Below are 13,602 nucleotides of genomic sequence, written 5' to 3'. Positions count from 1 at the left end.
GGGCTTTCATATGTCTTTCCCTCCTTAGATTTGAATGAAATGTTTCTACCAAAAAAAAATAAAGAATGAAATGTTTAAAAGTTTGTTAGGGTTTTCAATTAGGTCACGTGATGTTTTTTATTTTTTATTATTTTGCATATGCTGGTTTCGCCTGCGGCTGCTGACCATTTCACCACTTGACTTTTCATATTATATAGATGAAAATGACTCTTTTATACTTGAGGCTTTGGTCACTGTCGGGTCTAGGCAGGGTCATAATATTCGTAATTTTTCACCCAAAAAAGAAAAGAAAATATACGTATCACATACTACTCCCCAGCCCAAACCCACGACAAGTCAACAACTAAGTTGCTTAAGGTTGTTTTCTAACTTGAGCCCACACCCACTAGATCACATTGGAACAACTTCATTATTGTACGATATTCGCCCTATGTATTTTCTCTCACTTGCTCTTAATATATAAATCCAATTTAGATAAAGAAATCACTCGTACAGTCATGCGCATGCCTGGTCTGAAAGCTTCAGACTCGAACGGCTTCTTTGGGATATTTTCCCACAAAGTATAGGATATAATTCAACTTGAGGTGACCTCATTTATCACAAATTTCTTTGTGAATGGTAGTTTTGCAAGATTTCTCAGTCACACTTATATATCTCTTTAGTTCCTAAAGTTGAATTCCCATCACCAATATCAGAGTACATGCTGATCAGTTTGTGCAATTTTTCTTATAAAATAATCTCTCGTATCATCATCAATCGTCTTTGTCCCATTATCCACAAGTTTATTTATCTCAGTCAGAATGTTTTCATTAGAGTAAGTCATATTCACTTAAGGCATGGTCATTCCATCAATCCTTGGCTAGACCCTTGGATCCCTAACCATCAGCCCTCTACAACACATTTCCTCTACCTGCTTTGGCTCCAACCTCAGTAGTGGCTTCTATTAATACCCCAAACTAGAGCTGGAACTTGGACTTACTGTATTTTTTGTGGCCTCCTGAATTTGCAGTTCTTATTTAGCAATTCCCCTATCTATATCAGATTGTGAAAACACTTGGATCTGGCCTTTCACTTCTTCTAGCAAATGCTCTGAAGGTTCGTTTGTTCACTTGGAAAGTCCTTTTGGAAAGAGTTCCAATTCCTGAACTTCTCAATCTAAGAAACCTTCAGCTGAGTACCCTCTGCCCTTTCTGTGGTGCAATCACCTTTGATCATGATCATCTCTTCCTTAGATGTTCTTTTACATCCTCAATTTGGCATTCGAATTACGTCTCAATCAATACTTGATGGCAAATCTGGCACACTTATATCAACATTACTTTCAGAAATTTATCTCATACTACCTCAGAATTAGTCTCAAGATCTTTATATCTCACTTCAGAGTATTGTTGCAATCCTCGCTTTATTCCTCTGAGACGAACTGCTTTATCTATTAGATGGACTTCCCCAAACTTGGATTATGTGAAACTTAATGTTGATGGTTCCTCTCTTGGGTGTCCAGGTCCAGCAGCTTTTGGTAGAGTTTGCAGGGATGATTAAGGCCGGTTTCTTTGTGGTTTCTCTGCATTCATTGGATCTTCTTCTGCCTTTGTTGCTGAAGCTCTCTCAATGAGGAAAGCTCTAATTATGGCTGCTGATCGATCATATAGCAAGCTGGTAGTGGAAAGTGACAATCTGATGGTTGTAAATTTTTTTCTTCATCTCTGGAGCGCCCCCCCCCCCCCCCCCCTCTGCATGGAGGATTGCTCATTTTGGCAAATTGCAGATCTCTTCTTGATAGTCCCCTCCATGGAGGATTGCTTATAGAGAAGGCAACTCGGCTGTGGTGGATTGCTCGTATTTTGGCAAATTGCAGATCTCTTTTTGATAGTCCCCTCCATGGAAGATTGCTTATAGAGAAGCAATTCGGCTGCTGATGCGTTGGCTTCCTCTGCCCAAGTCCGTCTTGTACATTCTTCTTCTGATGTTAAATAACTCTCTCTTGCACCAAAAGAAAAAAAAGAGGTCAATCAGTTGAAGGCCTAGACTTGGTTTAGATAAAAAATTTCCCGCGAGTCGAACAGTGGAAGACGTACATCAGCACGGATTAACTCTCCCAACTCTCCCCTGTCACTCCCCATTCACGATCAATCTCCATGAGAATCAAGCAGTATAAACAAGAGAGAGAGAGAGAGAGCGAAAAGGAAAGAGATTCAACAGGATCTTGTAAAATCTATCTGAAAATTTAGTTGCAAATTTCATTTCAGCAGCCAAATTTTTGATAAGGTGAAAAAGCCAAAAAGACCTGGCTACTGAAAATGTGAAATAAAACAATATCGTTAGCCTAAAAATTATCGATGATCTTCCAGTTATCATAACTGAAAACCAAAAAGGAATCTGCAGCAAAGCTTCTGAATTGCATTCAATTAGCCACAACTGATAATAACCGCATCAGAACCTTCTGTGCAAAACATCTATGTTTCAAATGATCAACTCCATGAGCTACACCATACAAATTGCATTTTAGAATCTAGTTCCAGATTGCTTCTATTTGAAGACAAACCCAGGTGGTGCTTAATCTATGGATTCAAACCATCCAATAATTGGGTTAAACCCTTCAGTAAGAGTAAATCAGAAATTGCTAATTCAATCCCAGAGTTTGGATTATACTGAGACCTGAGTGCAAGGGTGTTAATCCAAAATGTAATTGCACTGTCATCAAGATCTGCAATCAAAGAGGGTAAACATGGAGTGAAAGGGTAATGAGCTGTACATCGCTTTTTGAATGGGCTCCAAAAAGCAGGTTGATCCAAGTGATTGTTTCTTGGACAAAACCTACCGAGAGAAAAAGATAAAAGGAAACTTCGTTTCAACAGACTTGGGTGTCAAACTTGACTGATATGCCCATGCTGAAAAGCTCCTGGCACAGCAACTTAGCTCCATATGGCACATTAACCTTCACTATATTCTCAGCAGACTCACAAAACCGGCAATATGGACCTCGAATCTTCCTGCCTCCAGGCAATGACCTCTGGATAACATTTGCAATGTTGGTGCACTTCTGGCAAATGTGCATCTGAGAGAAATCACTGAGAGTGAACAAGCGTTCATGCAAGTTAGCTGAGGCACCATGGGCTATGAGGCAGTCGCGCTCCATCTCACCAAATTTGACCCCACCAAAACGCTTCCGATCTGATACAGGCTGCCGAGTGAGTGGGTGCACTGGCCCTGTGTTCCTGAACTTCACTTTATCTTCAGCCATATGGATCAATCTTTGATAGAATGTAGGACCGACGAAGATCAAGGACTGCATCATCTCACCAGTTCGACCATTACAAAATTTCTCAGATCCCCACCTCTCATATCCGGCCCTGCAGTGTTTATTCAAAATAAGAGCATCATATTTCATTAATTGGTGGGGTGGGGGGGGGGGTAAGGGACTGAGGATGTAAAGGAAAAAATAAAACACAAATATTTAAAAAGTTCTGAAAGCATTAACAAAAGCCTTGGCAGTTCCAAAGGTCAGGATAGAAGGATATTAGAAACCTCATCCAGCTCAGAAACAAATAAAAAAAAAAAAAAAGGGCATACCCAGTGCACGAGGTTCCCGCCACTGCGGGTCTGGGGAGGGTCATAATGTATGCAGCCTTACCCCTGCTTTCACAGAGAGGCTGTTTCCAGACTCGAATCTGTGACCACTTGGTCACCATGGAGCAACCTTACCGTTGCACCAAGGCCCACCCTCTAAATCACATCCAGCTCATACCAAACAATTTGGGAAAATTAGGGTTAGAATGAAACAATTGCTTTCACGTTCCTTGTGCAATAATAAGGATAAGGATCCATTTAGTCCAGCAATAATACCTGCGCAGCTGATTCGTAACATCATCAATCGAAGGTGTACTGAAAGGGGTGGCATATCTCACTGAACCATCGCAAGCAATACCCTTCCCCAAAGCAGACTCAAACAGCTGGCCAAGAGTTTGCCGCGTTGGAAATGCATGAGGATTTATCACGATATCTGGAACTATCCCTTGAAGCGTAAATGGGAAATCCTCCTGAGACTCCAACAGTCCAACAACACCCTTCTGACCATGCATGCTTGAAAACTTGTCCCCGAGACATGGTGATCTAACCTGGACTCAAGAATAGCAATAGAAGCAAATTAGCGCAGGTTCTACCTTGAATCAGCATATGCAAACCAGAGTCAGTGACTGAGGCATTAAAAACACTTTTGTCCTTAATTTTTTTTAATTACAGTCAAAGTTTTATTGATTCAGAAACTGGGAACAGTTACAAAGCCATCAGACTCCCCTAAATGAGACGACCATCAACAAATGAAATTTACAGAAGAAAACTCTCAAAAGGCATTAGAAAAACATTACTCAAAGGTAGAAAGGAAGAAAAGCATAAATGGCATACCTGTCTCAGTGAAACAACCGCAAAGTTCTTTCCATCATCATTTGCCGACAGGATAACTTTCTGAACCGTTCCTCTTTCTGTGTGTTTCAGCTTGATGCTATGGTCTGCCCCTGATTCTGCACACCTACCGATGACAATGTCACCAGTCTGCAAGTTTGCTCCCACATGAGGGAAGCCATCATCATCAAGGCTATCAACACGCCCTATTTTACTCTGTATTTTGGCAAATTCCACTCTATCCTTTGGCTTTTGTCTTCTGGTGGCCAACAACTCTTTGTTGTCAACATCAGCCTTATAACTTCGAATATGTTCGGTACGGAACATTCCACGCTCTAAAGAAGCCCGATTCATGACCAAGGAATCCTCTTGATTATATCCCAGATGAACATTAACTGCCACAATAGCATTCTGCCCATTATAAAATTCAGGTCTGGGAATAAATCCTCCCTGACCTTGGGGATACTGTGATGTTCCAAGGCATTCAGATACCATGGTCCTGAATAAAGGAACCTGGGGGTAGTACAACTGATGAGATAGAGTATCCACTCTGATGTAAGGGTTAGTTGTCGAGAACCCAATTGCTTGTTGAGAGTGCTTCTCTGACTCATACAGAATCCTCCTAGCATGATTGTGATTTGCAAAAGGGATAAGCCCACAACTCAAACCCATCAAGAATGAAAGGTCTAGTTCCAAATGTGTGTAGTTTTTACCCTTGTCACCCCCCAAGATATCCTTAATGCTCCATGCAGTCTGACAATCTTCTTCTTCTTCTACTCCTAGAAGCTCTATTACACCCTTATCCAGAAGAGACTGAAAGGTGTATGCTCCTCCTTTAAATTCTTTTATCTTTCTTAATTTCTCAACAATTATGAGAGGTCTTAATATTCTACCAGGATCAGAAAATATGCGGACTTCACCCTGTGCCCGGTCACATTTAATCTCCACCTATGAGAAAAAAATCAAAACAGGTCAAATGGTTTCTCAGAATAACTAACACAAAGTGGAAAGCAAAGCAGCAGCAATATGTAACAATACCAGTCCTCAAATGCATAGAAATACAGTGATTATATGACTTGATAGTCTTACTTTTTTTTTCCCCTTATAAACCAGGTTCATTATGCATGTTATCCCTTTAGTTAATAAGATGTTGAAGGTTCTACTATCCAATCCTTTTGTGGGTACTGTGTAGAATTCTACTATCCAATCCTTTTGTGGGCATTATGCATTTTATCCCTTTAGTGGGTGAGCCTTGGTGCAATGGTTAAGTTGCACTATTGCAACCTCCTGTTTGCGGGTTCAAAACCGGGAAACAGCCTCTCCTGCGAAGCAGGGGGGGGCAAGGCCACGTACATTTTCCTCTTCCGGACCCCACAGTAGCGGGATCCCTGTGCACTGGAATGCTCTTTATGCATGTTATCGTTTTCTAAATCAATAGAGACGTACTTTTGTCCACAGTATCAATCAATAGAATTCAAGTCCAAGGAAAAAAATCAAGAACTTGAGATTCAGGGACATAAGGTAGAACGATGGAGTTACTAAAACACCAACTGATTAGGGTTTGGAGACCAGCAAAATTCCAGAATGGCAGAGAAGGAACCAAAACCAGATTTCAAAGAGCATTTCAATATGAGATGATTAGCAAGTCTGATCCGGCCAATTTTCTGGTTGAGTGGACTGTTTATTGGTGAGAAATATCGCACTAAATTTTCACAACAATCCAACGGTCATAATTCTAATTAAAGAAAAAATCCTTGTTGAAATAGGAAATTGAAATTTTGACAGGAAATCATGATTAAATATGGAGTACTTTTAGGTACTCAGAATTGCAGTATCGAAAGAAAATATTTAATGATTAGATAGCAAACTGAGACCAAAACATTAAATAGAAAACAGAGTTTGGAAACATAAGCCTAAAACTGAGAATTTGAAAAAATCCTACTTGAAGGATTTTGGAATTCGATTGAAAGATCAAATTTTAAACAAGAATTGTAACTAGAACTGAAACAGGTATTCAGATCAGCAAACAAACAGGATTAGATGAAGTAGTAATGCTGAAACAAAACTAGAATTATGCACAAAACTGAAACCAGAAATATTCTAGCTGTAACAGAAAATCGCACCATAAAATAAAAGCATTTAGATATGACCTGGATCTAATGTAGATGACAGAAAGAAGAAAAGGGGAAAGATATGATCAGGAATCCACCTGATCTGTGGGGTTGGAATCAATAAACCCTGCTGATACCACAACAATCACACCTGCATCCACAGATGTACCTTCGGAATCCACAGGATAAACTCTAAAATCCATCGAAAACTGAGCCAAAGCTTCATCTCATTACCAAATTCGTGTACAAGGCACAGCTCTTACATATGCTTAAAGAAAAAGTCAAAACAGGAAGTAGGCCAAAACCTCCTCCAACTAATAGCCTTACCTTGGAGGTAATCCACTTGATGGATCCTAATTTAGCTTAACAGCATGTTTTAGAATCCTCCCAACAGGAAGTATCACAGGATGTTAGAAACAACCAGAATAGGAGAAAATGATTAACTTCAGATCTGAAGCTCAGATAAGGCCCAAACTTTAGTAAAGTGTAGAGCTATAACGGAAGTGTAAATGCCCAAAATTTGGTAGTGATTCAACAGTTAAATAGGCTGATATAAGAGTGGTTCAGATATAGAAACTTGGATTTCTTGCATTAAGTAACTACTCAAAACTTCAGATCTATAAGTCTGATCAGCACCCAAACGGGCAAACCTGGTCAACACATCCCCTTAGAATAGAGAACAAAACCTCAAAATATCAGTCGAAGAGGATGGCTAGATGTGGCAGTGATGCAGTAGACATACAGGGCTGTCTTACAGCCGTAGGCAGAAAGGAAGGAGGGCAGCAGCTGGACCTATTTGAACCAGCCGACTGGGCTGGACTTATTCAAGCTCGCATGAGCTAGTTAGTTCTTTATTTGCTTGCTTTCATTAGTTGTTTTTATTCCTAATTAAAGTAGGAGTTTGGTTTTAAGTTGTTTTTAAATACAGCAAGGATGTAATGGCTCCTATAAATGAATGGTAGGAGTTGGATTTTCAGTTTCCTAGTTGGAGTAGGATTTATTATTTTAGGTATAAATACATTCTAAGGCTGTTCAGCCAAATTTCAGATTATTGAATTGAGATTATTGAGTACTGTTTACCCTTAAGATACTGTGTGAGACAGTGGGTGAGAGACCAGACCTGAGATAGGTCTAGGTCTTCAAACTCTTCTTCTCCCATGCTCTATTTTACCGCCTGCCTTGGATTGTCATGGTCGATAGCTTTAATTTGTTGGTGAATAATTCCAGATTTCAAGAGAGCATATTGTCCCTAATGTGCTGTTCAATTCCCAGCCGCAAGTAAGTGTAAAAGAGAGATTAATTACATTCTGAATCAACCTGTGGCATACTCTGTTTTGGTCTATTTTCAGAATATAGTTGATCTTCAATTAAACCCAAACCCTTGGGCTCTCTGCAGTGAATCTAGGGGATATTAAAGGCCTCTCGTAGGGTGCAACTCGACCTGGGTTTGGAGCCTTTCTGATCTGATATCAGGCTGTGACATAGTTTTCACTCTGACTCGGTGAATTGAGTTTTGAATTCCTAGAAATTAGTATTGGATTTAATAACTAAAGTCCAGCCTTCCAAACAAACTAAAACACCAAAATAGAAACTATCTTAAGTAACTAATAAAAATAGAAACAAACTAACTACCACCACTAGTCATGGACCAACTTCAGGGACTAAACCTGGTCCAAAACAGAAACCCCAAGGCCCTCAAATGGGTTGTTTCATGTGCTAGGCTTGCTGGATCTTCTTCTCTTCTTCTTCCTTCTTCAATCTGCACTACAACTGCTACTAAAAACTCAGCCTAAAATAAAGAAAACAACTTAAAACAAGGATGGACTCATAGAGACCTAATCCAGCCTAACTAAAATACTTTAATGACATAATCATAATAATAATAAATAAATAAAAGATTCAAACTAAACTAATAAATTATATTCCATATTTCTAACTAAATCAATAAAGTTTTCCCGTAATCCTAGCTCCTACCCATATTTTAGGCCCATTAAAGTGGTCTATTACAAAGAAAACCCCTTAGACCAAAGATCCAACACATATATATATATATATATATATTTTTTTTTGATAGGTAAAGGGGGATTAGGATGTGAACCAGGAGACTTGAACTCAAGACCTCCTGGTAGCAATGGGCCTTTACTCCAACACATATATAATCCAACCCAAGGCTAGTTTCCACTAAAATAAACCCAATTATGTGTTTTATCAGCATCAGTGAAACTAAATAACTCCGGAAGCTAGCTACAAACCCCAAAAAAATTTAAATAATGTAACAGAGGGCCAAACAAAAGACAAACTATTTCTCTCGCTTCTTGAATGGAGTGTATCAGTAAGTAGGGGAGTGAACTCTCATTTATGCTTGTGAAAAATTTCAATGAACAAGAAGAGAAAGCAAGCATGAGTTACAGCACAACTGAAGTTGGATCCAAGTAGATGACATTGGCTTCTGTGGATTTCATAAAAAACCTACTCAAAGAGAAGAAATGGTTAATTGACAAAATCTACACGCCTGTACAGAGAGAAATGAAGTTAAAAGTTAACAGAACCATATCTGAATTCTTGTGACGGACGACACATTGGAGTAAACTTTTCATTTGGGAGGCATGGGGGACTTCACAAAGTATGCCACTGGTGTTCAACACAATCACACAAAAGGCAACTGATGCACTAGAGAGCACTCAGAGCTTAGAAATAAATTCTAAACACATTTAGATGTAGGAATGGTTAGTCCATATTCTAGCTTGAGAATTAAATTCTAAACATGTTACTCATAAAAAAAAAATTATAAACACATTTAGATCTTACTCCTATAGTATTTTCTTCTGCATGAGTGAGCTTCATATTTCATGTTTCATCTTTATTTGTCCCACATGTAACCCAATGTGGACATTTAACAAGTTCACCATTTCATTCCATGGACTTCCCCCTTCCAGAGTTTATATTTGCCCCTTCACTATTACAGCTTGATCCCTTTGCCAGGCATCGAATCATGTAAGGTTCCTATTGTAGGCTCATCCAATCAGTAAATAGGCAGTTTTGACTTTGATGTATTCAATGTGCCTAAGTGCCTTACGTAATGATAATACTCAGTTGACCTTGTTTGCTCAATAGGAATTTTGATGATCAAAATAACATGCATCAATGAAAGCAAATATCCTACTTTAGAGCATGCACATTGTAGAGATTGTGCAACCCATTTCCTTTAAATAGCAGACTGCTGAGTAGTATTTATTGGTAAAAACAAAAAGGAAAAATCGAAGGGGGAAAAAGAAAATGATTGAGTCAGGTTATCTTTCTTAAATGCACAATCATATTTCAAAAAAAAAAAATGCACAGATCATAACTCTCTTTGTTGACTAGGTGATTCAGGTCTCACTGTATACCATACACCATGCATTGCCGGATATTCAATTCTTTATACTACTAGCCACAATTGAGTTTTTTATAAACCATTTCACGAAAGCAGTACAGATACCAATTTAATGGATGATCAAATTTAAATCTATAGAGTATACAAATGTGATTGAACATGGGAGTTGAATATTTGATTTTGGCCACCTTTCATTTCTTAAGGAAGCCCTGACATAATATCAATAGAAATTTCCCAAAAACCAATATAAACCATCATCTTTCTGTACATTAGCAAGCACAACAACACCAGAAAATGGGCAGTTGACCATAGTAGAGGAATATTTTAACTTGGAAATTCAGAGGGTGAAGAAACTAACCTGGGGTGGGATTTCCTTAATCCGACGCTTGGCCCTCAGGTCCGCAACAAATGACAGACAATCTTCACAACTTCCAACCCACTCACCATTCAGAAAAACTTTAGCGTTTCTACTCAAAAAGGCAGTAGATTGATTATCAGTCAGCTTTTCCATACCACAATCTAACAATTTGTTCACCAGAGGTTCCATCAAATATGTGCTGACAAGTCCTGTGACAGCAAAATTTTTTACAAGCCCACAGTTTTCCCCATCTGGGGTAGACAGAAAGCACAACCTTCCCCAGTGTGAAGGGTGCCTGCATCCAGAAAAATATTACTAACATAAGAGTTCTACAAGCATCGTCAAGCATCGTCAAGCATGTCAAACACCCAAAACCATCCCCTTATCAACCAAAAATCAAAGCTCCCAACAAAAGCGAGACATGGATATATCTCTGCACATGTATCTACATCATCAACAGATTATAGTTTATAAGCATGACTTTATAATGGCTTCAGTCCTCAGATGCACATTTACTACAAGGTGCCAAATGTGCATACAAATGTAAAACCATCGGTTACTCCACTTCCCACCTAAAATGAAAACATTTCACTCTAAACTACCAAGGCATTCTTGTGAGAAAAACCATGCTTCAAAACGGAATCAGCTGTGAACTTTGGATGGATATCTTTTAAACATGGCAGCCCACTGTGGTAGTTCATCTTTTTATAGTGGCATAGATCGAGCATGAAACTCAGCCTTATCCCAATTAAATGGGGTCGGTTACATGGATGCTTGCCCTCCAATCAGTTGCATTCGAGGTCATCATGTCTTTCCTCACCACTTCTCCTAAGGTCCTTCTTCTTGTTTTCTTATTTTTCTCATTATCTTCCCTATCCTTTCAAGTAGTACTATGCCAGCCCATTCTGCCGCATCATCCAGCAGCATTAAAGTAGATTTACTTCCAGAATTAAAGAGGGGATCGATCAGTTATTTAAGGAGGTACTTTCTATCCTATTTCCTATTATATCGAACAGTTATTTCCAGCACATTATGAGAAATCAACCACAAGTTAAAGGAGGAGATAATGACCAGATCTGGTGGGCCCCATGGCCAGGCTGGTGAAGATCAAGCTACAGGCAATATTGCTGTGCGTGGAGGCCTTCTTTTTAAGTAAAAACAGCTGACAAGCTGATTTGGATTAGGAGAAATTTTAAGATTCAGTTTTCCCTTTCGTGGGGCTTTTATTATACTAGGAATTTCTATTTCATAGGGTTGTTTTATGTAATGGGTAGTTTCTATTTTTAGGATTCTTTATTTGTTAGATAATTAGATTTCTATTAGGATTGTATTTAATCTCTAGAAGACTTTGATGTATTCGATTTGAAGTTTATAAATAAAGAAAAAAGGTCTGAAACAGTCAAGTGAAGTTTGAGAAAAAAGAATGAGCTTGGTTAAAGCCATTAATGGCTGTGAGAGACAGGTATGGTGAGAGGCCGTGGGTGAGAGACCCAGGAGAGAGTGGGATACGCGATCCAATCCTATCCTTCTTCTCTATTGTCTATATTTTCTTCTTGTTTCTATTTTAATCGATTTCATTGTGTGATCTGCTACAAGTTCTTCAATTATTGCCCAGTTTTTGAAGACCAAACCAGCATTAAACTTAGTTCAAGAAGATCCTGCTTGGGGCTAAGTCCTTTGTAATCCAGCTCTACATTATTTGCCCCGGGCTCTTTTAGTTCCTTCAATCGGAATCAAATCACTCCTCCGTACTAGATAATCCATAGGCCTCCATTGAACATGGCCATGCCACCTCAAACGACTTTCTAGTAGCTTAGCATGTATTGGAGCTACTCCCAAATCAACTCTGCTATGATCATTCCTTACTTTATCCTTCCTAGTTTTGCCACTCAATATCCTCATCTTCACTACACTCAGTTTTATCCATATGTTGCTTCTTAACTGCCCAACATTTCACACCATACATCATAGCTGGTCGTATAACTGTCCTATAAAATTTTCCTTCAAGTTTTAAAGCAATACGCCGATCAAACAACAATCCAGATGCACCTCTCCACTTCATCCATCTTATTTTAACTCTTTGGGTAACACCATCCTCTATATGACCTTCTTTCTTTAAGATTGAGTCCAGTACCTAAAATAATCACTTTGCGGAATCTCCCTCTGATCAATTTTTGCCACCTCACTATCCGTCCTAGTGTTACAAAAGTTACACACCATATACTCCGTCTGTGTTCTACTTATCTTAAAACCTTTTGATTTTATGGTTGATCTCCATAACTCCAACTTGACGTTAATCCCTGCTTTTGTCCCATCTACCAAAACCATATCATCAGCAAAAAGCATACACCAAGGAACCTCATCTTGAATGTCTTTGGTTAAATCATCCATGATAAGCGCAAACAGGGCTTAAAGCTGATCCTTCATGTAACCCAATTGGAATAAGATTTGTAAGCCAAAACAAGAAGGAGGTTTGGGTATAAGGTGGATAAAGGAGGTTAATTTAGCTTTATTGGCGAAGTTGGGGTGGTTTATCATGACAGATCAGTCTATGTTTGCAACTTTCTTAAGAGGCCATTTTGTTGCAAATGATGGTTCCTTGAGGGTCTCAAAATCTTTGTCTATTTTTCCAGGTCTTCAAAAGGTTTGGGGATTTATTGTAGACTCAGAATGATGGATTATTGGGGATGGTGCATCCATTAAATTTTGGTATGACCGCTGGTTGGGTGGTGACAGAATTGCTGATTTGATCAATAATGATGTCCTTGTTTCATGCAGATTAACAACTACTGTGTTAGAATTCATTGAAGAAGGGCGGTGGGTTTTGCCTGTGGTTTGTTCTCCTCAATTAGTGGCTGTTTATGATCGAATCAGAGCTACACATCTTCCCTCAGTCGCAGTTCATGATAAACGAGTTTGATCTGTATCAGATCGAGGAGATTTTCCGTTAAGTCGCTTGGGAAGGTATTAGGAAAAGGAATTCAATCCAAGGCTGGGCAGGTATTGTGTGGATGAAAAGATTGCTCCCTCATTTCTCCATTTTCGGCAGGCGGTTGGCCCATGGTAGTCTACCAACAGATGACCAGGTTAGTATACGTACAATCCCGGTGGTTTCAAGATGTGAGCTTTGCCATAAGAATCAAGAATCTTCCATACATTTGTTCTTGGAGTGTGAGTACAACGTCAAAGTGTGGAAGGATATTTTGATTCGATTTGATGTGCACTGGGGTGGTTTTCCATCCATAGAGGAGCTATCCTCTTGGTGGAAAAGGAAAGCTTTGGTTGTTAAGTTGCGGAGAATTTGGCTCTCTTTGGTCATTCTTATTCCTTTTCATCTCTGGCATGAAAAGAACAGGAGGAGG

General features: G+C 39.1%; 1 protein-coding gene across 2 annotated transcripts in view; it reads right to left on the bottom strand.

Moving 5' to 3' along the window:
* Positions 1–2,726: 2,726 nt before the first annotated feature.
* LOC122664373 (DNA-directed RNA polymerases IV and V subunit 2-like) overlaps positions 2,727–13,602 on the bottom strand; it is a 36,691-nt gene continuing 25,815 nt past the window's right edge. For both annotated transcript variants that reach the window (XM_043860165.1, XM_043860164.1), the window contains exons 5-8: positions 10,241–10,535; positions 4,402–5,346; positions 3,844–4,115; positions 2,727–3,350 (exon numbers count right to left, since the gene is read on the bottom strand). In XM_043860165.1, the coding sequence (XP_043716100.1) occupies positions 2,849–3,350; positions 3,844–4,115; positions 4,402–5,346; positions 10,241–10,535 (2,014 nt within the window). In that variant the 3' untranslated portion in view covers positions 2,727–2,848. The remainder of the gene's footprint in view (positions 3,351–3,843; positions 4,116–4,401; positions 5,347–10,240; positions 10,536–13,602) is intronic.

The sequence above is a fragment of the Telopea speciosissima genome, chromosome 6 (genome assembly GCF_018873765.1).
Source record: "Telopea speciosissima isolate NSW1024214 ecotype Mountain lineage chromosome 6, Tspe_v1, whole genome shotgun sequence".
In the NCBI taxonomy this organism is placed as follows: Eukaryota; Viridiplantae; Streptophyta; class Magnoliopsida; order Proteales; family Proteaceae; genus Telopea; species Telopea speciosissima.
Note: the sequence above shows the minus strand (reverse complement) of the source record. Positions and strands in the feature narration are given on the sequence as shown.